Here is a 17,984-nt window from a genome sequence, read left to right on the forward strand (position 1 = left end):
ACAGAGAGACTAAATACACAGGGAAATGAACACTAACAAGGGACAGGTGATACAAACAGGTGGAACACATCAGGGCGGGGCAGAACAATCAGACAGGCAGGAAAACAGAAAACAGGAAGTAAACTGGACAAGACAAGTGAGAACAAACAGATTATCAAAGTAAAACAGGAAACAAGCAAAATACAGAACAGAAACAGACTACCAAAATAAGACACACCAAAAACCCTGACAGAATGTACCCGAGTCAAACTTTCGTTTAAAAGCATATTTAGGACGGAAGCGCCACTTTTAAGATGTACCGTATTTTCGTTTTTTTGTCAAATAGCCTTTTGAATGGGAGTAATAAGGGCACTTTTATGCTAGCCTGAAAATAGCTATTTTTAAAACACTAAGAAGGCTCAACACAACATGAAACTTTGCTCGAAGTATCACCAGGGGCTCTACACCTTAACTACACCGGTGCACAAGGGATATACTAAATCTGTGGCTACTTGTTTTGATATCGACTTGTTTTGACTGCCGAGGTGGTAGCGGCCGGAAACAACAAGAGCTACGGTGAGTTGTTCAAAACCTCTCTTTTTAGTAAACTCTGGGTGATACTTCAAGCAAAGTTTCATGTTGTGTTGAGCCTTCTTAGTGTTTTAAAAATAGCTATTTTGAGGCTAGCATAAAAGTGACCCTATTACTCCCATTCAAAAGGCCATTTGACCGAAAAACGAAAATACGGTACATCTAAATATGCTTTTAAACGAAAGTTTGACTCCGGTACATTCACAAAAAGACCCTAGGTTGCATTTTGGCGAGAGTTACGCTTTAACACCAAATAAAAATTTCGTGACGGGTATGAGACCTTCATTTGGCTTTGATTGTCACAATGTGTGCATGCTGGCAAGCCAATCAACAAAGTCATGGTTGTGTCAGTTTATTTTTAGTTTGTATCAACTGTATGTTTAGCTTTTATTTTTGAGGAATTGCAAGTCCTGTTTCATTTTCATTTTAATTTTTCGTTTATTATACAGGAAAAATTTAAAAGTAACAATAAGTTACAATATAAACGGGCCTGACTCAGTTTAAAAACTGGTTTGCAGCAGGTTCCTGTTCTGCAGAAACATAAAACATTGAACATAGTTACGGCACATGAGGACAGAAACATTTGTACAGGACATTAGCATGGGCTAGACAGATGCAAACACATAAAACAACAATACAAACAGTGCAAACAAGACTTGGATAATACATGAACAATCAATGTGTGCAAGTGTAACTGTTGAGAAGAAACAGTTTGTATGCCTTTTTGAAATATGTGATGGATGGTAGTGTTCTGATGTGATGAGGAATGTCATTCCAAATTTTGGTGTATGTATGAAAAAAGGATTTCTGACCATAGTGGTTTTTGTATGGGGGAACTGGAATGAATGCCTGTGAAACTGACCTAGTAATGCGTACTGGTCTCATATTGTGTGTCGGGAGAAGTGCAGCAAGTGTTGGCGAAGTGCTATTTTGAATCTGAAAATAAAATGCAATAGCGTGGCTGTTTATGTAGTTCTGGTAAGTCAGAGCTGTTTTCACTCTCTGTGAATTCCAAGCTCTCATATGACTGCTAGTGAATGAACAGACCTCAGGCCACATTTGAAAGTATGCTGGTATTTGCTTGCAGCACATATTCAACAGTAAAGCTTACCAAATTTTGTTTTCTGCCTAAGTCACATCTTGTCATGCTTATCTGTTGTGTATCTTGCCCATTTCCCAACATGTATGCCTGTCAACTCACTGTAGAGGAGTCAGATTGGATTAAAAAGAGGGGAGATAAAGAAGAGAGAGGAAACCACAGCCAGAAACTACAAGCTGCAGCTACAGTGTTAGAGCTGGCCGTACACACATGCACACACAGTCATCTCTATTCTCACTTTCGTCAGGGGAGAGAGTCTGTCTTCTCTCTGCAGCAGGCTTCTCCTTCTCATCGCTCTCTCCCTCCCTCTCTCTCTCTCTCTCCCTCTCTCCCTCCCTCTCTCCCTCTCTTGCTTTGTTCATGCTGTGTTTTCTGTGCTCTCTGTCTGAAGCAGCGCCACACTGGAGCACTAATGAGCAGGCTGAAAGCAACCCAACACAGATCTCCCAACAGCTTAGGAGCAGCAGCAACTCTGACGGCATCTGAGGCTGCGAGAAATAGGACTGATCTGCAGTCAGTGGGGAGGCAGTAAGGCATAGGAGAGGTCGTGAAGTAGGCAAATTAGCAGTTGAGAGAGTGAGAGGAGAGGATTGCTCCAGTGCAACAGCCGACCTTCTCCACACTCGGAGGCTGACCCACAGTGCACTTTCTCTTCCTGAAGACGAAGGACCTTTCCCCTCCTGGAGGAGTTCAGCCATGGAGGAGATGCTCACCTGCAGCCGCAGCCCTTTCTCCCAGGTGTTTGGGCGTCAGGGTCAGCTCATGCAAGCCAGTGAGTGTAAACAGCCACCTAAAGTCTGCAAAATATCAAAGTTTTATTTACCTTGCTTGATCCTGATTTAAGTTTAACTTGATTGCATGAAGTGTTTCAATAATGGGTGCACCCACTGTTCTTTTGTATTTATTGTTAAACTCATTGCTAAGAGTGTTTAAAGTAGGCTGATAATGATATAGAAATTAAAATCCAGCAATATTGGTATGCAAAATTAAGACATTTAGGGAGGCAACAGTTGAAGATGCGTGTCCCAGTTTCACCCAAAACCATTAGGTAATAAACTAAATTTATATCACTTTTCTTTTAAAGCAGCTTCTGGTGCAATTTATCATTCAGTTCTCTCAGTATTTGTAATCATGTTTCCCTTTTATCTTTTATAAGGTTTTAATATGTTTAGTCTGTCTTCCGAAATCACTGTAAAAAGACTTCATGCATCATTGCTTTCTCAAAACCTTGGGTTAATAAGAAATTGTGATTTTTACATCAATTGAATCATTTCTAGTGCAATGCAGTTTGACACAGCGATGTGTCAATGTTAAATAGACTGTGATGCTCCACTACGCACAATAGAGATGTGAAAATGTGTGCACTGTGTTATAGAGAAGTGCATTTGTTTGTCCAGCTGCTTGACAAATCATCAGAATGCAATGCTGATTCCCAGTAAACTACGAATGTGCATGTTTTATTCAATTTCAATAATTTACACTAACTTAAACAAATGCTTCTGCATTAAATGCTGCACCAACATTACACATTAATTGTTTTGTAGATTTAGTCTTTGCAAATGTCTGGGAGTTAATTAGCAATGAAAAATAATTGATGTTTGCATACTTTAATGAGGCTTTTTATTATATTATCAATATTTGAAGGGGTTTTCTGCAGTATGTGTGTCAGACACCCACAGCCCCCATGTAAACTCAGCTTATGTGGTTGCATATATGCATTATTTGTAATTTGTATGTGTGACTTGTGTCAGTGTGAATTGTGTGCATGAGCTTTGAGGTCCTGTGGCTTTTTCTTTTCAGGATCAAACCTCACAGCATGACATGATCTGCCTCGAGTGTTCTGTCACAAGGTGTCATTTATAATTCCTAAAACAGAAAATGGCACCTTTTGTCCATGGCTGACTTGATGTGAAGCATAGTGAGTTGTGATTTTTCACAGGTTTGCTGCAGATTTACAAAATTGTATAAACTTGCTTATATCTGCTGCTGGGCATGTTCATTCACTGTGGTACAGAGATGGATTTTCATTTCTTCAGTTCAATTGCCATATGAGGCAGGACCTTTTGTTTGCATTGACTTGAGCTGTAACTTGTCTGATTTGATTTTTTCCTTCATCAATAATTAATCGTTTGCTTTTAGACGCTTTAAGATGGCCTGTTCCTGGCCTTCCTCGGCATTGGAAAAGCAATGACACATTGTACAACAGAAACGTTTTTGAATGTTTTTTTTTTATAGAACCGCTCCTCTGTGAGGTGTTCTGTTGTAGGTTAATGGTTGCTGTTTGTTAGAGTCTTTAGTTGTATGAATGAATTAGATTGGTTTCCTGATTTGAACGACATATAATTACTCACTTCACATTCAGACAGAGTGGAGCACACAGTAGTCAGTGGAAAAACATGACTGTTTAAATGTTTGGAGGCACGTCAAGCTTTCTTTGTGCAATTTGTTTTTGGACTATCACACACTGAAAATACACTCACAATCAATATTCAGTCTTTGTTGCACATTTACTATACATATGCCCAAGGGGGATGGTTGTGTTCCTTCTCTGTTGCTTTCCCCCATTCAAGCGAAACATAAAGACAACTTGAAGTCAAACTGTGGTGCTCATTCACAGTGACTCCCCTCCAGTGCTGATTACTGAATTAAACCTTAAATGTCTCTCTCTGGTTGTGAAAATGACAGTATCATTGCATGTGTTGTGCTGAATTACATTCAGTCTTGCGCTCCCCAAGTTATCTATGCTCTTTGAAGCTTGTGGTGCATGTCTGCGAGTTTGGATGTGCGAGAGAGTGAAGGGACAGGGAAGGGAAGGGGGAGATGGAAGGAGAGAAGAGGGAGAGGAAGGGAGGGGATGGGGGCAAGAAAGTGAGCAAGCTGCAAATTGTGTGAATAAGAGATGGGTGTTTTTTTTTCTATTTTTAGCAACAACCTTACATACTGTTATACAGCTGCTGGAAGACTAATCCACAGTAGCTCTGGCTCGCAATATTTGAACAGTAATTATAGAGGATTTTTTTTGTTATCTTTGGCTGTCACCCATCATTGGATCCGAAGTCCCTCAGATGCAAAGGCCTGTCTGAATTGCAGAGAAAAAAAAACATTACATGAGTGTTGCACATGCCCAAAGACTTGAATATTAACAACCTTCTGGTGGTAAACCTGGCAGAATCAACACTTGACGGATTTTTTCTCTCTCATGAATCACATTCACGTGGCAGTGCCAGGTGCATAATCCTGCTACAATTCTCTTACTCCCCACTGGTGGTGTGATCTGTTCTGTGTTCTGTGTTGTGATGAGTTGTCAAAAATCCCTCGGCAGCCAATGCTCCCGTTTTTGGGGGAAGAGGGACAACTTAGTTCCCTTGCTTTGAAATAGTTAAAGTAATTTATTTCTTGAAAAAAAAAAAGCTTTCAAGGTGAGTCCATTAAAGGTAGAGCATAATTCCTACCTATTAACTCTTGTGTATGATTGTAAATTCCGCATTTAAATTTTTTTTTTTTTATCTTTATTTGTCAGGGACAGTGCATATTATAAACGTTTCTGTAAATATGCCAGAATTAACCAAAAGGCTAGTTTTCATCTGCAGTCCCTGGCCATATGTTACAATAGGCTTCCTTAAAAACAATGATAGGCATTCTTATATAAGCATGACATTAGACATTCTATATAGCATATATTCCTGTCAGTCTGAAAATAAATCAGCATGTAAAATGATAATTCTCCAACACGAATTCTGACTATTTTTGCTTTCCTCTGTTATGTACTTAGTTATGTTTAAATCTGCAATTACACTTTAGTAAATGGCCTCCTAATAGTTTCCACTATAATGTGTTAAGAGATACATACCTTTGCTTATTATTTGAACCCATGTAAAGAACAGAGCATCTGAAAAATGTGTGGGAAAAAAAGGATCTGATGATTACTTGATGATCGTTGATTATGAGGAGAGTAAATATTTTTCAGTTTAGCAGTCAAAGTTGGAGACCGTTTCCTTTCTTACCTATCACTTTACCCTTGAATATCCCGTTAATACCTCAATCAACCGTTGGTAAATCCCTGCTCAGGAGTGGTGAACGTGATTTGAAGTTTTAATATGTGACCACAGCAGGTGTAGATCATATTTTAGTCTTCTTTGAAGTGATTAATTCCTCTCCTGCTTCCACTTGCGTTATGGTTCTAGCACACTCACACAGATTCCTCACACCTCCTTACCCAGTGGGCTTTCCTGCAGTAAGAGATTAGCTTCATGCTCCTGGTGTTGCTAATCATGTAGAAGGAGTCACGTTGCAAGAGGTTTGCCGGTACAGTCAGTGTGTGAGCTCAGTAAGGTAACATCATTTTTTTTTTCTCACGTGGTGAGTCACAGATTTGGGATGATTTCGAGATATTCGTTTGTTTATTTGTTTTGTTTTCTCTTAAGGGAAACTGTTGATCGGTGAGGATGGAATGCCATTCTAACTGTGTCTCTACAAGACCTGGGCATTGATCCTATCATTCACACACCCTCTGCTGTCATTTGGATGTGCATTCAAATAATGTTAATTAAACTAAATGAAGCCATGGGAGATACATTATCACTCAGCTGGATTTAAAATGATCTCACACAATCTCAGTCAGTGAAGGAAAAAGTGTCTCATCACACTAGAAAATAATTCCTGCACTGACAGAGGCCACAATCTTGACTCCTGAATAATGACAAAAACACGCTGTGCGGTACTTTGGGGCACATTTTTCTGCATAATCAGGGTTACCGCACTTTGCTGGTAGTTTTTTGGTATGTTGGGGTAATATGTGTTTTTAGTTTTTAGTTTAAATGGTAAAGGATTGTTGTGTGTGATGTAGAATTTAAGGGATACATGAAAGAGTGCATTTTGCTACATGCTGTGTTGATTAGCACTTACCCTATTAGCAGTAAGCAAATTTGTGCTGGGGTATATTACTTATTTCACCTTGTACAGTACTGTATTGAGGTTTGGATATACCTAAGGAATATTTTATACTTACATAAAACTGAATATACTATAGAAAATAGTATATTTGTCAATATTTAATCTCTATTTAAACTGTGTTAACATGTGATGAGATAGCTCAGTCGGTAGAGCGGGCACATATATATATATATATAATATGATACCTTAAAACCTGGAGACATCAAAAGTAAGTGCATGATAATGAGTAAAGAAAATGTTTTTATAATTTGGGTGGAATGCCCCTTAAAAAGGAAAAGGTTAAGTTAAGACGTGTTATTGACTCCGCCTTCTTAAAAACTCGCTTTAAAAAAGTGGAGAGATCGGTCAGAGTATAATATATATATATATATATATATATATATATATAGGTTTATGCCTCGACGCAGAAGGTCCAGGGTTCAAGTCTGACCTGGGACGATTTCCTGCATGTCTTCCCCGTCTCTCTCCCCCTTTCATTGCTTTCCTATCATTAAAGGTGGAAATGCCCAAAATATAATCTTTAAAAAAAACTGTGTTAACATCACACCAAGTGCACAGTCTACAAAGAGCATGAATAATGTTGCGCCTTGTGCTCACAAACATACAGCAAGTTAGTAAGGATATGGTGTTTCTCTGCATTATTTTGGCTTATTGCAGCATAATATTGTGACTGTAAAGCACAGACTATTTTGGGAATGCATTTTCACCTCAGTGGATCTGTGGTCTGGATTAACAGTAAATGCATGACCCCAAATGTAACTAAATAACAAAACCAGTGGAAAAGAAAGAAATTATAATTATGTAACACGCCCTGATGTACTTTATGTCTAGACCTGTTATTGACAGTTAAATCACAAATGAATGCCGGTCATTCGTCTGCACCAGTGGACCCATAGTCTTTCTCACATGAGTTAGAAACCATGGTATTGCCATCTGTGAAGCTAAATCACATCAGAATCACATGTGAAATATAGGCTTGCCACTGTGTTCATCCAGCCAAGACTATGAACTATGAAAACATTTTTTGTTTTGGAATTGCTTGTACGTAGGTGATGAAACTCCTCAAATGTTTCCTCAGTGGCAGCAAAACATTTTGTGTCAAGTTGTTTTGGGAATCGTTTTATAGCAGACAGCTACCGAGTTTTCAAAACTCCTTACAGAGGAAAACTGCTGTCAAGGCGGTCATTTGAGTTTAAGCAGGGGACTATGGGACACCTGGCGCACTCTGAAAAAATGTAAAATGCACCCCCTCCTACCCTACTAGAACTGGACATCTCCAACTTCCATTAACCTTCAGAAAAATGAGCACGCTGCCAGAGGTGCCTGATTGAAAACACAGTGAGGGTCAGCAGGTGTTGTCTCTGCACGTCCTCCGCCTCATCCTACTTGTCCTCTCTTCTATCCTCTACTGAACCACTTCTCTAATATAAACTTCATTCTGAATACAGATTACGTGTGTTTAAAATTGTTGTCTTCTCTGGAGCATTTACAAGAGATATAGGACCAGTAAGCCGGGTAATAAATACACTTCGGCCTACTGATTTTATCTACAGTGCAATATAACCCATACAAATTATTTGATACTGTAAAAGTGTGGTACTGCAGAGGGTGCTATAGTAAAACCATAATACACCTTCAAGAACATTGCAGTAGATGGTAGCTGTGCTTCAGAGCTTCACACAGATGTCACAATTCATGAAAAAAAAGGCTTTCTGTAACATTGTACTTTTCTCTGCTTGCTGCTCCACTCGATACCATTTACTTTGATGTGTTTATAGATTTTTTAACAGCAAATCATTAGGCATAAATACACAATATTCACTGCATCTGAAGCTGTTTAAATCTGGGAGTTTACAGCTTGATGAATGTGGAATGTTTTAAAGGAACATTTTGCCATCATTATTGCTGTTTTTTAGATCAATTGTCAATCATATATATATATATATATATATATATATATATATATATATATATATATATATATATATATATATATATATTTATATTTATATTTATTTAAATACATCAAATAAAGGCCAAGAAATGTATTTTTTACAGCTGAATTTCAGCTTGCTTTAATAGGTCTTACTATACACTACCGTACTATTCACTGTGAATGTTGTTTTCTGTCACTTGTGGTGTTGGTCATGTTCATATACATCTGCATGTCATCAAGATAAAGCACTGCAGTATTTTTGCTACATTTGTGTCAGATTAGATTGCTGCCTGACAAATGTAAAAAAATATATTGTAATGTACTATTATAATACAAAACAACTGAACAATGGCCAGGTTTTGTGTCTGGGGATCATCCAAAAAATAATGGCAGAAACCAAAAAGTGCAAAGTGTGTATATATTCTTTTCTTTATTTAGAGATGGATTAGTTAATGGTCAGTTCACCCAAATTCCAAAAGACCTCACTGTGAAGATCTGTTTTTGGAACTACTTTCTACAAAATAAATAGTCCCTACAAAAAATATTGAGTTTTCCTGTAGAATCATCATCATAGTAGATCATCCCAAATAACAGGGATATTTTCTCTGGAAAGAGATGTTGCTGTTTAAATAAGTAAGTGGCTACAAATTATCTTTTAGTATTGTGAACACCACATATAAATTCAATTCACCTTCACTATATTCTTTCCTTTTGATGTATTGCATGTTTTTTGTGTTTTGGTATTTCAAACATCCTGCTTTTACACCCGCCGCCACATGTTGGCGCTGTCGCAAACACGGATTACTGAGCTGCAAGTCCCCCGGTGTTTTCGGACAATTTTCAAATAGTGTGCATCGAACCCAATTTAGTGGAAACTGGCTATGTAATTGATATATTCATTGTAAACTACAACAACACAGGGGAGAATGGGAAAAATTACATAAACAGTGAGGCAGCGAGAGAATGACTCTCAACTTTGACGCTAGCTAGCCCTGCTAGCATCAGGAATCAATTAACCTGCATCTGCTCCAGCCAAGTTAACGTTAACCAACAGTTAGTGAGCGCCTATGCATCTTCAAAGGTGGGACACCAAGATGAGTCTGGTCTTCAGTAACGTTACAGAGGAAAAAACAAAACAAACACCTGATTTAAGGTAAGACAGCTTGCTCTACTACTAACAGTGCAGCAGTTTGTGGAGATCAATGATCAAGGCGTTTGCTAATTGGCAAGAGTGTCATTCAGTCCCAATAGGCGGCAGACTGAATTTAGATGGAGATTACAACATTGTCTCATGATTTATTAGTCACCAACAAGTTAATAGTGAATGATTCACAGGTGTGTACGGAGCTTTGTGCAACAGTTTTAATGTCACTGATTAAATGTAGGCTAATGTAAATCCTGCATTGATGCATGCAGCTGTATGAGTGACGCTTTGCCTGTATGTTTTTGCACTAGCGTTACACATCAGAAATGTATGTTTGTGTTGGTAAACAGCACGATTTCCATGCAGCCTTTATGGGTTAGGGGGTTTCCTCTGTGTGAAGTCGTCTGTGTTCTTTGTACGTGGTCAATGGAAACCTCATCTCTTATGGACACTTGAGATGAAGTGGGGAGTAGAGAAACAGGACTTTGTCTGTTCCTCTTTGTGTGTGTATAAGTTCAGTATTGTCACACGTTTAAATTGCCGGACAAATAAACTATTCCCCTTTCCCCCTATTGTATAATGAAGCACTTCTGGTTATTATATAAGGACATAAAACATTAAGCAGATCTACATCTTAGAGTCTTAGTTAGGAAATAAATTATAGTATGAAGTAATATTATGAACCCAGAGGGCTACTTTAAATTAGACTGATCAAATACACTGATATCTGTTAAAAGGAGCTGTTCTCTGAAATAAATAATTTTAATAAATATGATGTGAGCAGGCAAGTTACCTTTTGTCCAGGCTTTTGAGTAAGAACGTGAATGACTGAATGGATGTATGTGTTATTCCTGCAGTACACCCTTGTTACATTTGTCACATACCTAACTGCACAGGCAAGTGCTGGTACATGTTGTGATTTTTAACTGACCCTTTGATTTGGACTTTTCACAGCAGCAGGAAAAGCACAGGTTATGGCATGGCAAATTTCTGCCCCTTAAAAGGACTTTTTTTGGTCTAATTTTACAGTTTTTTGTTCTCTCAAATTGCCCTCCCTTGGTGGCAGATCATTCTATAAATTGGGCTATAGAGTCTATAGTAAAAAAAAATGTGGTTACACATTTGACAAAGACTGGCGCAGTTTTTCCAGAATGTTCAAGAGTGAAGCCTGAAGGCACAGAGTGCACTGGGAGTGTTAAGTCAGATTTTCCCATCCTGCTAACAATAGAATTATGGGATTCCGATTAAAATTTAACAAGTGTCAGTTTATCTCTATTTGATTATGGGGATTTTTTAGGTGTTTTAGGGGCAAATACTTTCTCTTCTGTCTCATCTGCAAGACAACTGTAATCCTCCTCACTAAAGTTCATTGTGTTTGCAGTTGTGATTGTTTTGCAGCGTGTTCTGTATTCTTTGGTATTCAGATGACACGTGTTTCCTGTGTTTTTTCTTTCTGTTGGCTGCATTTATCTGCAGCGGCAGGTGGATGATGCGTCAGCAGCAGCATGTGATTTTTCTGCCAATCACGTCAATGCAAGTCTCTAATCCTTCACTTTCCTGCTTCTAAATCCTCACTTCAGGCGTCTGTGCTCTCCCATCTAGACAATCCATCTCCGCCAAGCTTTCCTCTGTGAGACGAGAGATCATTGATGAGAGATAAAAGCTTAGACTTTTAATTCCAAACACATACAGGATTATAAGTGTTGCACATTTTGAAGTAAAGCAATAGCGCCTGCTGTGACTTTGAGAACACAAGGTTGGAACTTTTTTAGTTCACTTGTAAGTAATAATTATTCAAGAAAATATCCAACCACACTCAGTAGTAGGGGTGTTGAAATTAATCATTACATCGATGCATCGTGATGCGGACCTAGACGATTCTGCAGCGATGCAGTGACAGACCATAATCGATTATTGCCTACTTGTTTTTGCCTTTTGTCTGTTGTCTGTTGTGTTCAGACTCCGCTACATTCACAGTGTCTTTTTTTAGGAGCAGATACAATAAAAAGGGGGGTTCATGTTAGGGGTGTACCGATCCAATATTAAGATCGGATATCGGTCCCGATACTGACAAAATAGCTGGATCAGGGATCGGAAAAATGAACAGATCCACGGGTCGATCCAGTTTTTTTAGTTTTTCTCCCCCTCTGTCGCACGTGCGTCGCATGCTGGAAGAGTTGAGTGTAGAAATAAATAAGAATTCAATACATTCCATCTATGTTATTTTGTCTTAGTTAGGAAAGTCTGGTGCCTTCAGTCTCTTTCACATGGTGGAAGGAAGGTATAAGGTGGAAGGTATACAGTGTATTATTAATTCAATACAACGGTATCTGATCTGTATTGGGTATCGACAGATACACAAAGCCCAGGTATCGGTATCGGGACTGAAAAAGTTGGATCGGTGCATCCCTAATTCATGTATACCTGACTGCTTGAATTTGTTGATGAAAACCATGTGTAGCAATATATAAATTGAGCCAACACTGCTCAGTTCACTAACTGTTGAGACATGACTCATCTTTGGGGTCAGCTCAGTCTAACAGCTCTGTGTGCTTCTGTAACCTGCTGCTGTGCCGTCCTAACACCTCAGCCAGAGTGAGATTACTCCCTTAGGCAGCGGGGCAGTTCATGTATACCTGACTGCTTGAATTAGTTGACAAAAACCATGTGTAGCAATAATAACATTGAGGAGGTGGTGCATCGTGATGCATCGGGATATTGAATCGATTCGAATCGTTGACAGAATAATCACAATCGAATTGTGAGACCATTGATTCACACCCTTACTGAGTAGTTGTCGAATACATTTTCATGATAATAACGAACAGGGCTAATGCCATAACTTCCTTTTCAGTTCCTTTTGACATGTTAATTCAGAGCATGGTGAATTAAACTTCAGTCACAAATGAAAATTGTAATTCATGCATTCACAAATTACGTTATAATATTTAATTCACCATGGTACAATCGTTACCCTTACATCCAAGTGTTGGGAAATGAATGATGAAACCCTGATGAAGGAAAGTGGCTGAAATGCTTTTGCCTCCTGCTGGGCATTCAATAGGCATACCAGTTCAATATTTTGGTAGTGCAGCCAGAAAGTTCTCTTTTTTGATCCTCAAGGTCACACACTATCTCCTAGAACAGGGGTCTTCAACATTTTTTAACCCAAGGACCCCTAACCTGAAAGAGAGACGAGCAGGGAACCCCTACTACATATATTGTATTGAGTTGCATATTAAACTAGGCCTAACATAATATGTAGTGTAACCTTTTATGATGCGCTCCAATACTAAGCTACTATTTACATATTATATCATCATTTTTAATGTCAAACATACATGTGGAAGGCACATCGTTAAGCCTAACTGTATATGGATGGCTGTGATAGTGGCTACCTTACCTATAGGCCAGTAAACGTATCATCAATGTTGTTGAAGTTGTTGCTATTTTTTTTACGAATAGGCCAATTTATCTTTTCCAGTAATATGTTAGATTCGTGTTAATGTATATTTTCCTCCTATTTTAATTTTTGGGGGAAAAAACTTTCGAAAATGTATTAAACAATAATTTGGCGGCCCCCCCTGCAATGACTCTGAGGACCCCCTGTTGAAGATCAGGTCACTTTAGCTTGACGAGAACAATGAGAGAGAAAGAAGATTGGAGTCCAGTTCTCATTAATCACTGAGAACGGCATTGTGAATGGAGAAATGATGCTTATCAAATGTTATGTTCTTCGTTATTAATACGTACTGTGTGTATATGTTTATACTTATATTGTTTATATCTTTTTTATCCTTCTTATATTTGTATGTGTGACATGCTCCAACAACACCATGACAAATTCCTCGTATGTGCAACGTACTTGGCAATAAAGCCCTTTCTGATTCTGATTCTGATGTAAAGATTTATTTAAAACACAATAGTCAATCAGGGCTAATTGAATAGTTTTTTTTAAATCATGTATCAGTTGCAGGTTATCGAACAAATGGATAATAAAAATCATGTAATATATCATCTAACCAAGGCCAAAGGAGTATGTTTCATTCTCCGGATGTGTGACGAGGCTTACAATCTCCCCTTCCACTGTAATTATCAGAGGCCCTGCTGCCTAAGGGAGTAATCTCACTCTGGCTGAGGTGTTAGGACGGCACAGCAGCGGGTTACAGAAGCACACAGAGCTGTTAGACTGAGCTGACCCCAAAGATGAGTCAGGTCTCAACAGTTAGTGAACTGAGCAGAGTTGACTCAACTTATATATTGCTACACATGGTTTTCATCAACAAATTCAAGCAGTCAGGTATACATGAACCCCCCTTTTTATTGTATCTGCTCCTAAAAAAGACACTTCCTGAATGTAGCGGAGTCTGAAGAGAAATGATAACAGACAAACAAAAGCAGCGACCGGAAAATCAAGTAACATAAGTGGGCAATAATGGACTTGAAAAGAAAGGAGTTCATGTTGCAAGTTGAATGTTTTGTATGTTAAAAACAAAAAATTGTTAATCACAAAAAAAAAAATATATATTTATGGACCGACCGTCTTGGACGAAAATGTCGACACGGTGTGTAAGAAAGCCAACCAGCACTTATATTTATTTCGTAAGCTCCGAAATTTTAGCGTTGATGTGACTCTGATATGAATGTTTTATTGAATCACTTCTTACTTTTACCTTTGTGAGTTGGTACGGTTTACTGAACCAAAAAGTTAAAAACCGACTTCAGGGGATAGTGAAAGTGTGTGGGAAAATTGCAGGCACTACTCTGACCGATCTCTCCACTTTTTTAAAGCGAGTTTTTAAGAAGGCGGAGTCAATAACACGTCTTGTATTTGTACAGAAACTGAAGCATATTTTTCCAAAATGTTGACCTTTTCCTTTTTAAGGGGCATTCCACCCAAATTATAAAAACATTTTCTTTACTCATTATCATGCACTTACTTTTGATGTGTCCAGGTTTTAAGGTATCACTCTTCCAATACAATGAAGATTTCTTGCGCTCACAGCATTGATGAATTACATTTAAAGAAATCGCCAGCAGCATGTCTTTTGAAAAACAATGATTAAACCATACACCTAGCTGTGAAGTGTTCTTCAGTGATTTTTTTACCTAATGAGTTAGTCTGTACTAGAGCCCAACTCACATATTAGCATTGATGATGTCACCAGGCGATTTTAATTTGATATCAGATATAGGCTATTGGTGTATCGGTGTATGTCCCTTTGCCAGACCCTCCTCCAAAGCGCACTGAAGGAGGGTCTGGCTACTCCACGGAAGTGGAAGGAAACGAAAAATACATGCATCTGGCGGAATTTCCTACAGCACCGAACCAATCCTGGAAGTGGAACGCGAAGGATATAGACTAGAGGTCGACCGATATGGGTTTTCTCTGGCCGATGCCGATCTTTAGAAATCAGGGTCAGCCGATATTTGGCTGATATGTGCTTGTTTTTAAACCTCTATTTGAAAGATAAAATGTAACACTAATATACACAGAATTTCTCAACAAAAACATTTATTGAACACTTCACCAATCTACACTTGTATACTTCAATTGAAAATGTATAATGTAAAAACATACTGTATATTGTATAATGTATTAAAAATATATTAAATAAACGAAACAGGTAAGAAGAAAATAAACTTTGTCAAATAAACTTTTAAATGAAAAAAATAAAGTTTAGTGCACTTAGCAGCATTTATTAAATTTCTGAGAATACAAATCTGCAAGCTTCACAGAAAGTGACATGTTATTATTAATCTCAACACTATTTCCTCCTAACTCCTGTTGAATCACACAAGACTAGGGCTCTCTAAAGTCAATTCTTGTTCACCTTGTTTGTTAGATCATTGTTCATTTGTTTGTGTGTTTTATCTGTTTTGGGGACCCTACTGTTAGCCTAGCTACATGTCCTGTTGACCTCATTAGGATCTTATCTGAGCAGATTTCTGTCATTCAAACAACTCTTGGTTGGAATTTAAAACTCGTCCAGCCAATTTAATAAAATTAAGGGTTTTATTCGTGCTCGAGTCCATAGATGCAGTTAATGGATACAGGCACGGAGAACTGAAGGCTCGGTTAGCTCCGTTAGCGGTTAGCTAGCTCCAGTTAGCTCCGTTATAGGAGTGGATGAGACTGCCACGGACAGGGGTAACACCCAGACTCTGATAAATGACATTCGGGGAGCTTCCACAGCGGTGTGACCGTGGTGTTTTGTACGGTTTTATTAGTATAGTTAATCCCAAGGCAAGAACACCAGCAACATGCTACTACTAACGGTAGCGTCTGAGCCTGAAGTGGCTACGCGAGACACAGACACACAGCAAGACTTCACGAGGGGAGGGGCTGGAGGCAGCTGGTCTGGGTCATAGACAGTATATAAGAGTGGACCAACAGACCCCGTTGCTCTGGACGGAGACCAGTGAAGGCCATTAGAAGCACTTTTCCGGTGAGCGCTGAGCGTTACTGCGCAGCCTCCAACTGAGAGAGCCGACGTAAATGTGACGTGAGCAACGTGTCTGAAAGTTGTAAGTCTTCTGGTAGCTGTGCCAAGAGAAATCTCAATCATTCCCAATCTAGCAGAGACGGAGAGCGTTGGTATATGTAAGGAGATAACATAGGCACAGGCTAATTATTGCTAACTAAAATGCTAGTTAACATTAGTAATTCCAGTTAAACAGCTAATGTGAGACAAAACTGCCTGCGCGCTTCTCCTGTACTATATGGTAATTCTACTATGCGACAGTAAGTCGCGTGGTTATGACACAATCGTTAGCCTATTTTTATAAAAATGTATACTACGGAGCCATAACATGAGGTACAAGGTAATGGAGCCTTTTATACATTGTCGTGTTTCTTTAGAAATAAACAATGGACAAATAGAGTTTTTAAACGCTTCAGATGTAAAGTTATTCGCTGTCAAAGTGGCGCCAAAATGAATGGCAGTCAATGGAATGCTAACGGGGGGTGATCGCTTTGTAGCATTAAAATGGCGCCATAGGAGGTTTGCGGTCCGAGGAGAGGCTTACCCCCTTGGTCTGGTTACGCTATAAAAAATGTTGCCTATTCATGTTTTTAACACTAGGCTGCCCGCAGATGCGCCTGCCTATTAATCGGCTTGATATACTGGGATATTGGCCGATGCCGATTATGTTAAAAAATGCCAAAAATCGGCCGATTAATCGGCCGTCCGATAAATCGGTCGACCTCTAATATAGACTAGCTACAAAGTCATATAGTGCTACATCTGCCAATTATTTTCTGGTGGGGGGGTGGGTGGAAACCTAGGCAAAAAAACTCAAAACTCTCTGCATGACTAGATACCATGAGAAAGTAATACAATAAGCTTTTTGTCATTTGGGTGACAAGAAATGGCAATATCACAGCAATTTAATGAGCGTTTCCTTGAGTTGGTAGTGCTCTGCAACCATTTATTTCTCATTAAATTAGACACAGGTCCACTGAAGCCGTTTCATTAAATGGAAGTTCCCAGATGAAACGCAACATTCAGTTTGAACTTAAACACTAAACCCTGACGGAGGACTGTCATTATACATGTAATCCCTCTTGTTTATGTTTTGGCAGCAGCTTCCAGCCCCCACAGCCAAATCAGCAGGGATGACAGTGAAAGGAAATGGTCTTGTCAAGTGTGATTCATGCCCCCCCCCCGTCTCTCCTGGTGCCAGTGTACAGACTTCTCAAGTGTAGTTTGAGGAGCTGTGGTATGGCAGATACTCACATTACAGACTGCCATACTTCCTATTCACAGCATTTTCACTGACCAACGCCTTCACCACTGAAAACACTCCCATGAATATTACAATTTCAAAAATCAAGAGGGGAAGTCTGCGAGAGGTGGGGGTGGGGGGTGGGGTTGATGTGTGGGAGTAGGTTGTTTTTCAGTTTGATCTAAACCCATAAGAATATTAAGGCCAATGTTTCTAGTTGGACTCAAAAGTTCCTTTGCTTTCATTTGGCGTAATGTTTTTGCTAATGCACTCTCCATTAGCCATTAACTCTTCATCCGTGAGTTCAGAGAAAGTGCATAATCCTATTATAGAGCATTTGAAATCATTTCACAGCGAGAGCATTTTTGTCTTTAAAATTCACACCGCGTTGCAGAGAAAATAAGAGTGCCGCATTCATAAATCCTGCCTCGTGAAAGTGAGATGTTCGTGGAGTGCTCAGAAGTTCAACTTTAAACTTCAGTTGCAGGTGTTTATTCTGGGATTCACATTTTAATCATCAACGTCGGGCAGATACAATAAACAAATAGAAGTCT

General features: G+C 38.9%; 1 protein-coding gene across 2 annotated transcripts in view; it reads left to right on the forward strand.

Annotated features, from left to right (window-relative positions):
- The first annotated feature begins 2,034 nt into the window (after window positions 1-2,034).
- kazna (kazrin, periplakin interacting protein a) overlaps window positions 2,035-17,984 on the forward strand; it is a 193,094-nt gene continuing 177,144 nt past the window's right edge. The window contains exon 1 of one of the 2 annotated variants that reach the window (XM_031286147.2): window positions 2,035-2,441. In XM_031286147.2, coding sequence (XP_031142007.1) covers window positions 2,366-2,441 — 76 coding nt within the window. In that variant the 5' untranslated portion in view covers window positions 2,035-2,365. The remainder of the gene's footprint in view (window positions 2,442-17,984) is intronic. The other variant, XM_031286148.2, reaches the window with a different exon arrangement.

The sequence above is a fragment of the Sander lucioperca genome, chromosome 12, assembly GCF_008315115.2.
Source record: "Sander lucioperca isolate FBNREF2018 chromosome 12, SLUC_FBN_1.2, whole genome shotgun sequence".
NCBI lineage: Eukaryota > Metazoa > Chordata > Actinopteri > Perciformes > Percidae > Sander > Sander lucioperca.